General features: G+C 41.9%; 1 protein-coding gene across 7 annotated transcripts in view; it reads left to right on the top strand.

Annotated features, from left to right (window-relative positions):
• Positions 1-12641, top strand: part of GCNT2 (glucosaminyl (N-acetyl) transferase 2 (I blood group)) — a 109134-nt gene extending 96493 nt beyond the window's left edge. For 6 of the 7 annotated variants that reach the window (XM_045390496.2, XM_045390497.2, XM_074038889.1 and 3 more), the window contains 2 exons: positions 4716-4808; positions 9723-12641. In XM_045390496.2, the coding sequence (XP_045246431.1) occupies positions 4716-4808; positions 9723-9913 (284 nt within the window). In that variant the 3' untranslated portion in view covers positions 9914-12641. Of the gene's footprint in view, positions 1-3210; positions 4429-4715; positions 4809-9722 lie in introns of those variants that run through there. The other variant, XM_045390498.3, reaches the window with a different exon arrangement.
• The last annotated feature ends 3299 nt before the right edge of the window (positions 12642-15940 follow it).

Below are 15940 nucleotides of genomic sequence, written 5' to 3'. Positions count from 1 at the left end.
ACCCCAAGGGCTGCTGGTTGCCCATTTTTATGGTTATTTCTTGAAGATACGCTAAACAAGGGGTAGATTATTACTCCTTTTTAGACCATAGAGGGCAACTTCCTGACATTGCCATGGCATTTGTAAACTGTCACGGCACTGGTGGGAGTGTAGCAGTGAGGACGACCAAAGATCACTCTCATTGCCATTTTGGTTTTGGTGGGTTTTGGCCAGCTCCTTTACTGCAAACTGTTTTTATCAGCAAGGTCTTTATGACCTGTATTTTGTGCTGACCTCCTATCTCATCCTGTGACTTACAATGCCGTAACCGTCTGGGAATGCGGCCCAGTAGGTTTCAGTCTCTTTTTACCTAGCTCCCATTTAAGATGGAGTTGCTCTGGTTCACATGCCTCTGACACCTCAACCTTCCAAAGTGCTGGGATCACAGGCATGAGCCACCGCGCCTGGCCAGATTCTCCATTTCTTTCTTCTTCTTTTTTTTTTTTTACTGAGACAAGGTCTCACTCTGTTGCCCAGGCTGGAATGCAGTGGTGCAATCTTGGCTCACTGCAACCGCCACCTCCCACGTTCAAACAATTCTCCTGCCTCAGCCTACCGTGTAGCAGGGACTATAGGCATGTGCCACCACACCTGGCTAATTTTTGTATTTTTAGTGGAGACGGGGTTTCACCATGTTGGCCAGGCTGGTCTTGAACTCCTGACCTCAGGTGATCCACCCGCCTCAGCCTCCCAAAGTTCTGGGATTACAGGCGTGAGCCACCACGTCCAGCCAGATTCTGCATTTTTAACAAGTTCCCAGGTGCTGCTGATGCCCCTACTCTTTTTTTTTTTTTTTTTTTTTTTTGAGACGGGGTCTCGCACTGTCACCCAGGCTGGAGTGCAGTGGCCGGATCTCAGCTCACTGCAAGCTCTGCCTCCCGGGTTCACGCCATTCTCCTGCCTCAGCCTCCCGAGTAGCTGGGACTACAGGCGCCCGCCACCTCGCCCGGCTAGTTTTTTGTATTTTTTAGTAGAGACGGGGTTTCACCGGGTTAGCCAGGATGGTCTCGATCTCCTGACCTTGTGATCCACCCGTCTCGGCCTCCCAAAGTGCTGGGATTACAGGCTTGAGCCACCGCGCCCGGCCGCCCCTACTCTTAAGAACCACACTCGAATAGCAAAGCCTTGTGCCTACTTCTGCCAGATATTTCTGTGCCCCAGGATTCTTCGCAAAAAGAGTAGAATTCAACTTGTTCTGTTTGCTCTTCTCCTCGCTTCTGCTTTTAAAAATCTAATGTTTTAATGCACAAACATGAATAAGATCTAAGCACAGATGTGTTTGACACCTGTCATCAAACAAAGTATGGAAGTTGAGGTTTGGAATTTCAGTAACAGGAGGTTAGTAGGTGTTGTGTGTTCATTTTATAAAGACAACAGGTCATTAATTATAAATGTCACGATCTTATCTCTGCAATAATGGAATCTGTTTCTGAGTAAGAGTCAGTTTGGGATTATCAATATTAAAGAGAATGAAAAGGAAGAAAAATGTCTTGTGCTTTCAAAAATACAGTCATTTCAACATTAAATGACTTTTTGTCATCGGAATGTACTCTTCATGTTTTTATGATGTAGTTATTTAATAGACATTGGCTCATAATAACACATCAGCTAATCACACAGATGTAGGTAAATAAGCCAGATTCTCTCTTTGCTTTCCAGACTCTCCTTCCCCATCCCACAGCTTAACCAGACAAGTTTTACTTCAATTCTTTTAAAATATGTGTTAAGAACAAAACAAGGTAGCTTCTTTTTAGATAGGCAAGCACCAAAATAATTGTAAAGTATTAAAATGCAAGTTAAAGAAGTAGAAATATTGCTTAATAAATAGTGTTTTTCTTGAATACTTGAATACTTTTATTAAATATATGCAAGTTTAGGTAAGAAGAAGAAAAGATCCCTGCCTTATAGAGAGCCCTTAGGGTTTAAAACTCATGCTGTTTACAGGAAAGGCTGTAACAAAATTTAATTTTAGTTAGGAAACCTGGTTACAAATCAGATCATCAAATAATCACGTGACATCAGGGCAAAAGAACAGACCTTTTTTCTTCTGAAAATGCACATTTTTATTAATATTTTTAAAAGCCTAATTTAATTAAATGTCTTTAAAATATTGGTCTTGTCCAATTTTTTCTTTATTAAAAATTATTAAAAATACTCATTGTCTTGGCCGGGCACGGTGGCTCAAGCCTGTAATCCCAGCACTTTGGGAGGCCGAGACGGGTGGATCACGAGGTCAGGAGATCGAGACCATCCTGGCTAACACGGTGAAACCCCGTCTCTACTAAAAAATACAAAAAACTAGCTGGGCGAGGTGGCGGGCGCCTGTAGTCCCAGCTACTCGGGAGGCTGAGGCAGGAGAATGGTATGAACCCGGGAGGCAGAGCTTGCAGTGAGCTGAGATCCGGCCACTGCACTCCAGCCCGGGTGACAGAACAAGACTGCGTCTCAAAAAAAAAAAATACTCATCGTCTTAAGTAGCTTTTTCCTTCTTTTATTTTAGGAATGATCCCTCTCTTGTCACCCAGGCTGGAATACAGTGGCACTCAAACTCACTGCAGCCTTGAGCTCCTAGGCTCAAGCAATCCTCCCACTTCAGCTTCCCCAGTAGCTGGGACTACAGGAGTGCACCACCATGCTTGGCTAATTTAAAAAAAAAAAAAAAAAAAATTGTGGTGATGTTGTCTCTCTGTGTTGCCCAGGCTGGAGTGCAGAGGTACAATCATTGTTCACTGCAGTCTTGAACCCCTGGGCTCAAGTGATCCTCCTGCCTCAGCCTGCTGAGTAGCTGGGACCACAGGCATTAGCCACCATGCCTGGCTAATTTTAAAAAAAAATTCTTTTAGTAGAGATAGGGTCTCACTATGTTGCCCAGGCTGGTCTCAGACTCCAGGCCTCAAGCAGTCCTCCCGCCTTGGCCTCCCAAAGCACTAGGATTACAGGTATGAGCCACTGCACACAGCCCTTGAGTTGTTTTTTTCTCATTAGCATGTGTATTAGCTTTTTAACTGGCACTGCAACAAATTACCACAAATTTAGCAACTTCAACAACATAAATATATTGTCTTACAATTCTGTAGGACAAAAGCCTGACTAGGCTGAAATCCAGGCATTGGCTGGGTCAGGTTCCTTTCTGTAGGCTGTGAATACAATCCAGTTCCTCGCCTTTTCTAGCTTCTAGAGGCCACTCACATTCCTGGCTGGTGGCTTCTTCCCCCATCTTCAAACAGCAAAGGCAGAGTCAGAGGAGAGCCTTCTCACATCACGTCACTCTGTCCAGCTCTCCTGTTTCCCTCTTCCAACGCTGAGGACCTCTGTGATTGATTACATTTGGCTCACCCAGATAATTCAGGACAACCTCCCTATGTTAAGGTCGGCTGATCAGCAACTTTAATCCCCCTTTGCCGTGTAAAATAACATATTCTTGGATTCCAGGGATTAGGATGTGGGCATCTTTGTCTGTTCTGTATGTGTGTGTTTGAGGGGGTGGGTGGAAGCCATTATTCTGCCTACCACAATATATCTTATCAATAATTAAAAAGAATCTTCTAAGAGAGGACTATTGTAATTTGGGTACAGATAGCATTTGCATAGTGCCATTGCATCAAAATTACATTCAGATTGCATTACTCACTGGTGGAAAATGCTGTAACTCTAAAGCAAAGTATTTCTCTTTGGTTGCATTTATGTTGATTCCCATGTTTTCCTTTTCTTTTTTTTTTTAATTTTTTTTTTTTTTTTTTTTTTTTTTTTTGAGACAGGGTCCTGCTCTGTGACCCAGGCTGGAGTACAGTAGCACAATCATGGCTCACTGCAGCCTTGACCTTCCTAGGCTCACATGATCCTCCCACCTCAGCCTCCTAAGTGGATGGGACTACAAGCACATGCCACCACACTCAGCTAATTTTTTATTTTTTGTAGAGACAGGGTTTCATTCTGTTGCCCAGGGATCTTCTTACCTCGGCCTCCTAAAATGCTGGGATTACAGGCATGAGCCACTATGTCTGGCAACTTCTTCTCTAGTAATGATTTATATATTATAATCTTGGAGTCTAACTATGATTAAATAGGCCCTTCAATCTCTATGACCGACCCAAATTTATTTCATAGACAGGGTTATTGAGAAACACTTGGGACAGTGTTTCTCAAATGGGGTGATTTTGCTCACCCACAGGACATTTGGCAATACCTGCAGATGTTTTTGGTTGTCACAATTGAGAAGACGGTGCTATTGGCATCTATTGGGTAGAGGCCAAGGATGCTGCTAAGCATCTTACAAAACACAGGACAGCCCCCACAACAAAGAATCATCCAGCCCAAAGTGTCAATCGCGCTGAGGTGGAGAAACCCTAGCTTAGCAAGATGCCAAGCTACAGCACCCCACCCCCCAACTGAATTAGGTATTAGTAAATGGATCAGAATTGTATTACTATATTGATTTGTATATTGATTGAATTAGATGTTATACTAATTAGATGATGAGTCAACAACTAAAATTCTGGTCAAAAGATCAACTGGAGGAAACAGAAGATGGGTAGATCAGTACGTACCAATCTGTGTGAAATGTGAAAGGTAATAAACTGAAAGAAAGTAAGCCTGATTTAGAGGCTTAATTGATGCAATTGATGCCCTTCTCTCATGGTTCTCATCGCTACGTTTTTTCTTTATCAACATTGCAGGTGTTCCTGGCTCTATGCCAAATGCATCCTGGACTGGAAACCTCAGAGCTATAAAGTGGAGTGACATGGAAGACAGTCACGGAGGCTGTCACGGTGAGGCTCTCATTCCATGCTTCTAGGCCACTGCCTGTTGGTGTTAGCAGGAAGGTAGCTGTGGAATCCAGGGTTCTCATGGAGAGAGAATTGCTGCTATATTTAGACCAATCTGTTAGTTATTGGAGAAGCCAAAGGCTCAAGACACAGTCCTTCAAAAATAAGTTTAAATATCTCACTGATGTTCTCCGACTTATAATTACCTAGGGAGATGGAAAGATGGGTTCAAATCATAGTGACATTTTTTTCTCCTTGCTAGTTTTCAGCTTTCTTTCTTTCTTTAGAGGCAGCGTCTCACTTGTCATTCAACTAGAGTGCAGTGGCATGAATACAGCTCACTGCAGCCTCAACATTCTGGGCTCAAGCTTCACACCTCAGCCTCCCAAGTAGCTCGGACCACAGGCATGCACCACCACACCTGGCTGATTTTTTTTTTTTTCTTATAGAGTCAGCTTTCTTCTTGTTTATTCGTCTTGCTGTGCCTTCTGAGAGTCTAGCTATTCAGAGGGGAAAGCCATAAGGAGGAGAAGTGATGTCATGTTCTCACCACAGAGAAAGCTGGGCCCCCAATCCTCAGGCCAGTCCCTGCTCCCCCTACAGGCAGCCTTCCCAGTGGCTTGGAGAGCTGTTGGGGTTTGCACAGCTCTGGCATGATGGATGGCAGGTGACACTAGCAAGAAGGGTTCCCCTCCAAATGGAAAAGGACTAGAAATCCTAAGTCATTTCCATTTCTATAGAACTTTATGAAGAAGAGTTTGTATCAGTCCTGGCACATACTGCATTCAGAATATTGCCCAGCACATACCGGGCATGAGTAGTAGTTTGCTAGAGCTGCCATAAGAAAATGACACAGACTGGGTGCTTAACAGAAATTTATTTAGTTCTAGAGGCTGGAAGTCCAAGATCCAGGTGTCAGCAGGGCTGGTTTATTGAGGCCTCTCCACTTGGCTTGTAGGTGGCATTTTCTCCCTGTGTTCTCACATGGTCTTCCCTCTGTATGTGTCTGTGTCCTAATCGCCTCTTCTTCTAAGGAGACCAGTCATACTGGATTAGGGCTCACCCTAAAGGTCTCATTTTAACTTAATTACCTCTTTAAAGACCCTGTCTCTACTCTGAGACACTCAGCGTTAGGATTCAACATATGAATTTAAAGAGACAATTCAGCCCATAATATGTAATAAATATTTATTTAGTAAGTGATTGTTTGAACGAATGAATCAGTGAATGAATGACAATATAGCAGTTTGGCCTTTTCTCCCTATGGTAACAAGGCTTTGCCTCTACTCATCAGTCCATCTTTTTTTTTTTTTTGAGATGGATTCTTGCTCTATCACCAGGCTGGAGTGCAGTGGCAAGATCTCAGTTCACTGCTGCAACCTCCACCACCCGGGTTCAAGCGATTCTTGTGCCTCAGCCTCCAGAGTAGCTGGGACAACAGACGCATGTCACCACACTCAGCTAATTTTTGTATTTTTAGTAGAGACGGGGTTTCACCATGTTGGCCAGGATGGTCTCGATCTCTTGACCTCGTGATTTGCCCCCCTTGGTCTCCCAAAGTGCTGGGATTACAGGTGTGAGCCACCATGCCCGGCCCCATCTTACCTGCACCTAAATGTTAAATGTTTCAGGTGAAAATTTCCAAGTTGCTCCATCTCTACAACTCTCCATTACACCAACTTCTTTTTCATGTGTCTCTTGATGGTCTCATCCCACTGTGGACAGCAATGTTCTCATGCCACTATAAAGAAATTTCGGTCCATTCTGAAGCATGTTGATATATTTACTTTAATCAGCCCATATTTTCTTCAGGGGATAGTGCATGCCACCTGCCTATGTTCTGTTTTTTTATTTTTTAATTTTTTTAAAGATGGAGTTTCGCTCTCGCCACCCAGGCTGGAATGCAGTGGCACGATCTCAGCTCACTGGAACCTCCGTCTCCTGGGTTCAAGTGATTCTCCTGCCTCAGCCTCCTGAGTAGCTGAGATTACAGGCACCCACCACCACGCCCAGCTAATTTTTGTATTTTTAGTAGAGACGGGGTTTCACCATGTTGGCCAGACTGGTCTCGATCTCCTGACCTCGTGATCCACCTGCCTCGGCCTCCCAAAGTGCTGGGATTACAGGCATGAGCCACCACACCCAACCTGTATTACCTTCATCAGGCCTCTTAGCACTTAGAATGATCTTCAACTTGGAGTGCCCATCTCTGATTACAATGTCTTTGTCACCTCTACTAGTTTCCTTCACCTACTTACATCCTACTTATTTTACTGTCTTTATTCCCAGAGCAGAAACTCCAAGACAGCTAGGATTTTTGACCAGTTTGTTCACTGTTTTATGTCCACACCTAAACCATGTTGTTTTTGTTTGAATTGAACATTTCGAGCTTTTTCCTTCTGTGAACTTCCTTCTGAGGACTCCCTGTCTGACCCGGGTATTGTAATCAGCCACTACAAGATGTCCTCACCAACATTTTCAGTCCCTTTGTCATTTTGACCCTATAAGGCTGATTCCGAACCCTAATCATTACCACCATCTGCCTTTTTTGCCATTTGTACTTCCCTAGGCAGAGTATTGGTGGAGGGTGTTGTGGAACTCTCTTAAGACACGCCCATCATTGGGTCCTGTCACCTAACTTCAGCTAGGCCTCCTAGCTACCTACTTATCGTTTTGTTTACCCATTATTTTCCTAGTGCCCTTCCTAAGGGACACTTTTTCAGCTTTCCTGCTCACCTTTAAGTTCCCAGGGTGTCTTAGTCTGTTTTCACACTGCTGATGAAGACATACCCAAGACTGGGTAATTTATAAAGAAAAAGAAGCTTGATGGACTCATAGTTCCACATGGCTGGGGAGGCCTCACAATCCTGGCAGAAGGCAAAAGGCACATCTTACTGGTGGCAGGAAAAAGAGAATGACAGACAAGCAAAAGGGGAAGCCCCTTATAAAACCATCAAATCTCATGAGACTTATTCTCTACCACAAGAACAGTATGGGGGAACCGCCCCCCATGATTCATTTATCTCCCACTGCATCCCTCCCACAACACGTGGGAATTATGGGAGCTACAGTTCAAGATGAGATTTGGGTGGGTACACAGCCAAACCATATCACAAGGTTATGCTAAAACAGTCTTTCCTATTCTCAAAAGCGACCATTTCAACTTGAAAAAGAACTTTCAAGATATGTGATCAAAATTCATCATCTAGTCCCTTGTCATGTCATGCTGTCCCACCATCTTAGAGCGGTTTGGACACATTCTCTCATTGTTCCCTCCTGTTTCAAGAGGAAAAGTCACCCATCCTCCCAACAAAGGCCACCAGCTATGGTCTCAGCTATCTGTGGGCCCCCTCTCTCGGACCCTTACCCTTTTGCATTCTCAGCCTCTCCCTTTCTGCTGCCTCTTTTCCTTCTCTCCAAAGCGTGTACTCATTTCCCCTATCTTGAAGACGTCGAGTTGTCTATGAACCCTCTGCTTTCTCCAGGCCGAAAGATTCTTTCCTTGTTCACTTCCATTTCCTTAAGCATGTGCTTAAGACCTGTGTTTTCGGTTCTCGCCGCCTGGTCATTCTTTCACTTCCTACAATTCTGGCGTCTTTCCCCAGTGACTTCCACTCTCTCTTATGCTTCTTCCCAGCCCACTGAATTAATCACCACATTCTGTCTGTCCTTCTGTACTAGCGTCTTCAATATCATCCCTTTCTCACTCATCACAGACATTAACTTTGAACGAGCTCTCCAGTTTGTTACTACTGCAGCCTCTTGGTTTCTAATGTACCCTGCAAAACACTTCAAAATTAATCTTGCTAAAATCAGTTTCATCATTTGATTCTTCTATTCAAAAATCTTTAAGGACTGTCCATACTTATGAGAACCCTTCAGTCTGTGAAGTCGGTCAACCAGCAATTGTCCTACTATGTGCCCAGAGGAATCTCTGGAAAATGATTGCAACTTCCTACTATTCTTGTTTCTAACCTATTCCTAACAAAACCGCCTCTCCCAGAAAGTCCCCACCCCAAAAGCTATTGAGGTTAAAAAAAAATTCAATATTGACATCTTACATCACTGAGGTTTATTACACATCTAGGCAGCGATATAAAGTAGGCACTTGGATAGCCTAGAACTCAGGAAAAAGATGTACCCTATGCAATCCATAAAGACCTCTTCCACCTGTACCACTGTAGGACTTCTCATCTGTAACTCTCATTTAGTAATACAGTAGGCCTCCCTTATCCACGGGGAATACATTTCAAGACCCTCAGTGGATGCCTGAAACCACAGACAGTATGGAACCCTAAATGTACTTTGTTTTTCCCTGTACATGCATATCTATGATAAAGTTTAATTTTTGAAACAGGCATAGTAAGAGGTTAACAATAATAACTAATTATAAAATAGAACAATTATAACAATATGCTGTAATAAAAGTTATGTGAATAAAAGTAAGTTGTGTGGAATAAAAGTCATATGCTCTCTTTCTTTCTCAAAATATCTTAATATTTTTGGATCATGGTTGACCTCGGGTAACTGAAACCTCAGAAAGCAAAACTGCAGATAAGGGGGGACTACTGTATATGAATGGCCTTGTAACACCTATTATGTTACTAACACAATTTTAATTTTAATATTGACATAATAAACAGTAATTAACATAACAATTAAAATATTAACATCTGTTATTTTATGCCTTCTATGATTTAACTCTCTTTTTTTTCGAATAACGTATTTGTACCTCTTGTTCTTCTAAATAGAGTTCCAGTTCTTTGTGGGCTGAGACTGCACAATCATATTTCATTTGAATCCTGTAGCATTGGCACAGTTGTAGTTAGTCAGAGAGTACCTCTAGTATTCTGTAAGTTCATCACCCTTTTGAAAGCAAGCATGTTTTGACTCTGTTTCTTGTTCTTTCTTTTGCAGGCCACTATGTACATGGTATTTGTATCTATGGAAACGGAGACTTAAAGTGGCTGGTTAATTCACCAAGCCTGTTTGCTAACAAGTTTGAGCTTAATACCTACCCCCTTACCGTGGAATGCCTAGAACTGAGGCATCGCGAAAGAACCCTCAATCAGAGCGAAACTGCGATACAACCCAGCTGGTATTTTTGAGCTATTCATGAGCTACTCATGACTGAAGGGAAATGGCAGTTGGGAAGAGGAGCCTGTTTTTGTGAGATACTTTTGCCTTCGTAATGTTAATGGTTTCAGGACGTTTATAGCTTCAGGACCTGGCAAATAATTATACTTAAAATGTCCACTGGACACTGTGAAATACACTAACAGGATGGCTGGGTAGAGCAATCTGGGCACTTTGGCCAGTTTTAGTCTTGCTGTTTCTTGATGCTCAGCTTTATATTAGTTTATTGTTAGGATCAACAATAATTTTAAATGACCTCAGATCTTTGAACCAGATACTCATATTCGAATGTTCCAATAAAAAAGAGAATTGTAGATAATACTATCTAAGAAACTAAGAATTAGGTTTCTTTGAAGAAGGAATCTTTTATAACACATTAACTGTCACCACTGTGCTCAACCAGACAGATACTGAAACAGCTTTCTGGGTAATTCACCAATTTCCTTTAAAACATAAGCTACCTGAATGGAGAATAGATCTTGTTTCTGAGTTTCAACACTAGCATTTTTGGTTTACTCATGGCCAAATCTCTGTATATAGTATAAAGTCATTAACAAGAAACAGGATATGCTTTAAGACAGAATTCACTGTCTGTTGCTTCAGTAAAAGGACCTCGGGGAAATAGAACATTTCTCTCTTATATGCCAGAATGTAGGCTGGTCGCTATGTCATGTCTTCCATTGAGAACACTAAAAAGTCCTTGCAAGAATGGAGATATGCATTCAAGAGAGGTGCTATCACATAGATCTAGTCTGAAGTCTGGAACACTTTCCTCTTCTGTGATTCCCCCCTCTCCCTGATATTCTCTTACTTGCAAAATAGAGACCAAATTCTATCCTGTGAGGCTTTTAATTGAACTATAGTATGCTCTGAGTAGCTTTACAATGCCTGGTACTGATAGTAGTGGCTCGATTTTTAAGAGCCTTCAATTGTAGATGAGCATCTCTGTTATTTATCCCTCATCCATCCATCCATTCATTCATTCAGCCTACATTCAATAAACATTTCTTGAGTGTCTCTTATGCACAGGACATGTACTGAAACAAAAAGGAAACACAAGAGCTTTTTCACTCTAAAAATCTTGGCAATAATGTCAACACCGGAAAGCCTCCTCTGGAGAATCTTGCAGAGTGATTGTAGTTTAATACAGGAACGCACAGGGCTGTGTAGCATGATACCAGACCCAGGAGATCAGCAATTACAAATTAAGGGTTAAATCAGAGATTATTCAACAGAGAGGGAGAAAGGAGGAGACGGAGAGAGGGCCTGTTGTGTTCCAGCTATTCTGGTATTCCTTTATGTATCTAATTTCATTCAAACTTCACAACAGTCTTCTGAGGACCTTATATAATTACTCCCATTTTGCAGATGAAGTAACTGAGGCTTAGAAAGGTAATAGCACCAGGGAACAATTTCTCCGTGTGAGAATTAGGACTCTGTTACTGGTCTTCTCGGTTCATTTCCTGAGGTGGATTTACTGAGAGAAGGTGAAATAAAGCCATATTTAGTATACCAGAGAGGGTAGATTTTAAGAATGGTCTCAGTGTTAATATTGAGAAGAACTCCTGTCAGCTCAGAAAAAATGTGAAGTCTACTTTACTACTCCTGTAATACTAAACCGTTGAGTTTCTAAATATTTATTTATTCTAACAAAAAGCAGTTACTACAATGGATGACACATTTAATGAACAATTTTATTTTTTTTCTATAACTGTGCCTGTTGAATGTCAATCATATTTAAAGGGAATGACTTTTAAGTAAAACCTTTTTTCTTGCTACTGAAAAAAATGGAATTGTTTTGGGTGGTAAAGAGTTAAGGAATAGGGAAGGCTGGTCACATAAGCAACCCTCAAAGGCCACATGTAGAGAGGCCAGCCCTGCTAAGGTGGCCAGAGTGAGCTCCAAGCACAAATTACCATTGCTATAGATGGGACTGTGTCCCCGCAAAATTCATGTGTTGGAGCCCTAACCCTCAATGTGATGGTATTTGAGATGGGGACTTTGGTAAGGGAAGTTTAGATGAAGTCACGAGTGTGGGATCCTCATGATGGGATGAGTCCCCTTATAAGAGCTCTGGCTTGGGCCAGGCGCGGTGGCTCACGCCTGTAATCCCAACAGTTTGGGAGGCCGAGGCAGGTGGATCACTTGATGCCAGGAGTTCCAGACCAGCCTGGCCAATATGGTGAAACCCTATCTCTACTAAAAAATATAAAAACTAGCTGGGCTTAGTGGCATGTGCCTATTTGGCAGGCTGAGGCATGAGAATCGCTTGAACCCAGGAGGTGGAGGTTGCAGTGAACTGAGAGCGCCCCACTGCACTCCAGCCTGGGTGACAGAGCGAGACTTTGTCTCAAAACAAAATAGGTGGGGGGATAGGGAGTGCACTCAGGGTCAGCAGTGAAATTTAAAAATTGTCTCTTTTCAACTTATTTCAATGACAGCACCTGAGAAGAAGAAACGTTTTTTACACTGGATGTTTCTCATGTAGAACGAGAAATCTTTCTGGAATTGATGTTTACATGCATGTTGTTGGTCATCTCTCTTATGTCTTAAACACTTTAATGTTGGAAGAGCATGGTGTTTGGGCTAGTGGATTTCTGACAGCCATGGGAATGCCCTGAAACTACTGTATCTGATGTTTGTTTTCGATGAGGTTCCGTGTTTTGTTTTCTTGGGAATAAATTAATATATTGTTTTCCACTTTGGGGATACTGTGTATTTCTATATGACAATTGGTTAAAAATCCACCAAAGGGTATGTCTAACAAGGCAATTCTCCTGGTATTAAGCAAAATTTACATTCATACATACATGCATACCTGTCTAAGAAACATCCATCCACTGAAAAATCATTACACTTTCCTATTGTGGGTTGTTGGGGAGAGTAACTGGGAGTGATAGAGAGAAGAGGACGTAATAGAAGATCAGTGTCATTTGAATTGGGTATAACCTTTTTTTTGGGGGGGGTGTAAGGGTACAACTGTTCTTAAAATTGAGACAGGAATAGGTTAACTTATTATTTACCTGCCTTTATTATTCATTTGAAAAAATCAAGATATTAATTAGGAAAAAGTTTTATGTTAATATTACCATAATTACTGATCAAGTGCCAACGTTTTTGAGCAGCATTTCAGTTGTAAGTTTGCTAAATATTGCCTCTAACAGACACATGGAAAATGATCAATACTAAAAATAAAAAATAAAAAAATCATTTAAAGGACATCTTATCCATCATATTTTTTCCAAATAAAAATATTTTAAAACTAAAGTGAAAAACATTTTAAACTATAATAGTAAATACATACATGCTCATAAACATGGAAATAATGAAGAATATAGAATAGAAAGTGCACTACTTTCTCCAGATGTAATCACTTATTTGCTTTTTTGGTTTTTGTTTTTCTGAGACAGAGTCACTCTGTCAACCAGGCTAGAGTGCAGTGGCACAGTCATGGCTCACTGCAGCCTCAACCTCCTGGGCTCAGGTGATCCTCCCATCTCAGCCTCCCAAGTAGCTGGGACCACAAGCATGCGCCATCGCACCTGGCTAATTTTTGTATTTTTTGTAGAGACGGGTTTTGCCATGTTATCCTGCCTCATCTCAAACTCCTGGGCTCAAGTGGTCCACCTGCCTCAGCCTCCCAAAGTGCTGGACTACAGGCTTGAGCTACCACACCTGGTCATATCTGGTATATCTTCTTAAATACTTTCTCAGTGTACTGATGTAATCTATACCAGTGCTGTCCAGTAGAATTTCTGCAATGATAAAAATGTTCTACATCTGCACTGCCCAATATAATTGCCACTCACACAAGCTATTGAGCTCTTGAAATGCAGCTAGTATGACTGGGAAATATTCTTTTACATTTTATTTAGCTTTCATTTTAATTTTTTTTTTTTTCTTTGAGATGGAGTCTCACTCTGTCACCCAGGCTGGAGTGCAATGGCGCGATCTCGGCTCACTGCAACCTCCACCTCCAAGTTCAAGCAATTCTCCTGCCTCAGTCTCCTGAGTAGTTGGGACTACAGGTGCATGCCACCACGCCCGGCTAACTGTTGTGTTTTTAGTAGAGAGGGGATTTTGCCATGTTATCCAGGCTGGTCTCGAACTCCTGATCTCAGGTGATCCACCTGCCTCAGCCTCCCAAAGTGCTGGGATTACAGGTGTGAGCCACTGCACCTGGCCAGGTTTAATTAATTTAGAAAACCACATGTGACTAGTGGCTACCATTGGACAGCACAGTTATAGAGGCAAACTTCAGTTACATGTATGTGCTTGTATATACAGTGGGAATACCATAAACACATACATATGTGGCATATTTTTTCAAAATGAATTGATTATATAAATAAGAGAAATAATATATCTTTGCAACTTGCTGTTTTAGACTTTTTTTTTAAGAGAGACTAAGTCTTGCTCTGTCACCCAGGATGGAGCGCAGTGGCATGATCGTGGCTCACTTCAGCCTCAAACTCCTGGGCTCAAGTGATCCTCCCATATCAGCCTCCCAAGTAGCTAGGACTATAGGCGTGTACCACCATGCCCGGCTAATTTTTTTTATTAATTTTTGTAGAGATGGGAGTCTCACGATATTTTCCAGGCTGGTCTCAAACTCCTGGTCTCTAGCGATCCTCCCACCTTGGACTCCTAAAGTGCTGGGATTATAGTCGTGAGCCACTGCTCACGACTATAAAATTGCACCATAATGCAATTTTAACTAGTAGCAGTGGTAGCAACTTTCCTTGTGTTGTTTCCAACATTAAAAAGCACGTTGAATTACTGTTGTTGGAGATTTGATATAGCTTTTTAGTAGATACCTTTTATTGAGTTAAGAATTACAATAGCAGAAAATAAATATAAATGTTATGATTCTAATTTTTTAAATCCCAGTTTCTATCTCTTTTTTGTTGACTGATATAATTATGAGTGACAATGTGTTGCTGTTTTTAATTTTTTTCCCCACATATTAATTCAAAAGGTAAGGAAAAAGGTTACTGCCCCTGCCTTTTTTTTTTTTGAACAGCTAGAATTGAGTACAGTGGCGTATGCCAAGCAAGAGATTGGAGCAGGGATCCATTTAAACAGAGAGCCACACAGTTGGAGCTTGGGAACACAAATGCCTGAGCTGGAAGGTGTCTATTGTAACTTTTCCCTCTACTGGATGGGATGGTTTAGGGATTCAGGGGTCAAGCCAATTGGAAAACACATAAGTGGACAACCTCCAAGGGCTGACTTCTGACCTTGGAACTACGATGTCTTTGAGAGGAGGAGGACGTGGGTGAAGCTGACTCTGCTCACCTTTCCATGAGGAACACCTACAAGCTCTGAAAGTGGTGGGAATCCACAGTGGCCGAATGGAAGGTCAACCTCGACAATCCTGTTTGAGCCCAGGAAGCCCAACCTGCATCTCGGGAAGGATCTGGGGGGCTATAGGAGACGGGCTGGAAGAACAATCCAAAAGAATACCTGAGAAAGAAAGACAGGACTCAAAAACTGACATTCAACATCAAGTATCAGACTGCAGAAATGAGCCCAGGGAGTAATGTGATGGAGGACTCAGGATATTAGGAGAAGTCACTGAAAAAGTTAACGCCGGGTTAGTTAAAGTAAATGGTTTCAAGTTCAGGCCATTGGCTGTAAGCCAGGCAAAAATGAAGGTTTTAGAGGGCTTTTTTAAAAAAGCTTAATTTTGAAATAATTTTAGACTTAGAGAAAAGTTATAAAAACATTACAGAGTTCTCGATCTTTAACTCAGTTTCTCCTTATGTCAGCATCTTACAGAAACAAAGCTCTAATATCAAAATCAGTTTTGCTGTGTTTTTAATTCTATGTTTGCTGTGTGTCGAGAGTTGGTAACAGCTGCCATTTACCTTTGCACAGGACAGACGAGATGGGTAAGGTGAGTCCCAATAATATGTAGAGATATCAGAGTAGACCAAATGACAGCAAGGGATTGGTCTCAAGTGATATCTCCTGGTGAAAATTGTACTATGGTGGTA

This window comes from Macaca fascicularis, chromosome 4, assembly GCF_037993035.2.
Source record: "Macaca fascicularis isolate 582-1 chromosome 4, T2T-MFA8v1.1".
NCBI classification, from domain to species: Eukaryota; Metazoa; Chordata; class Mammalia; order Primates; family Cercopithecidae; genus Macaca; species Macaca fascicularis.
The sequence above is the reverse complement of the archived record's forward strand: the minus strand, read 5'-3'. Positions and strand labels throughout refer to the sequence as shown.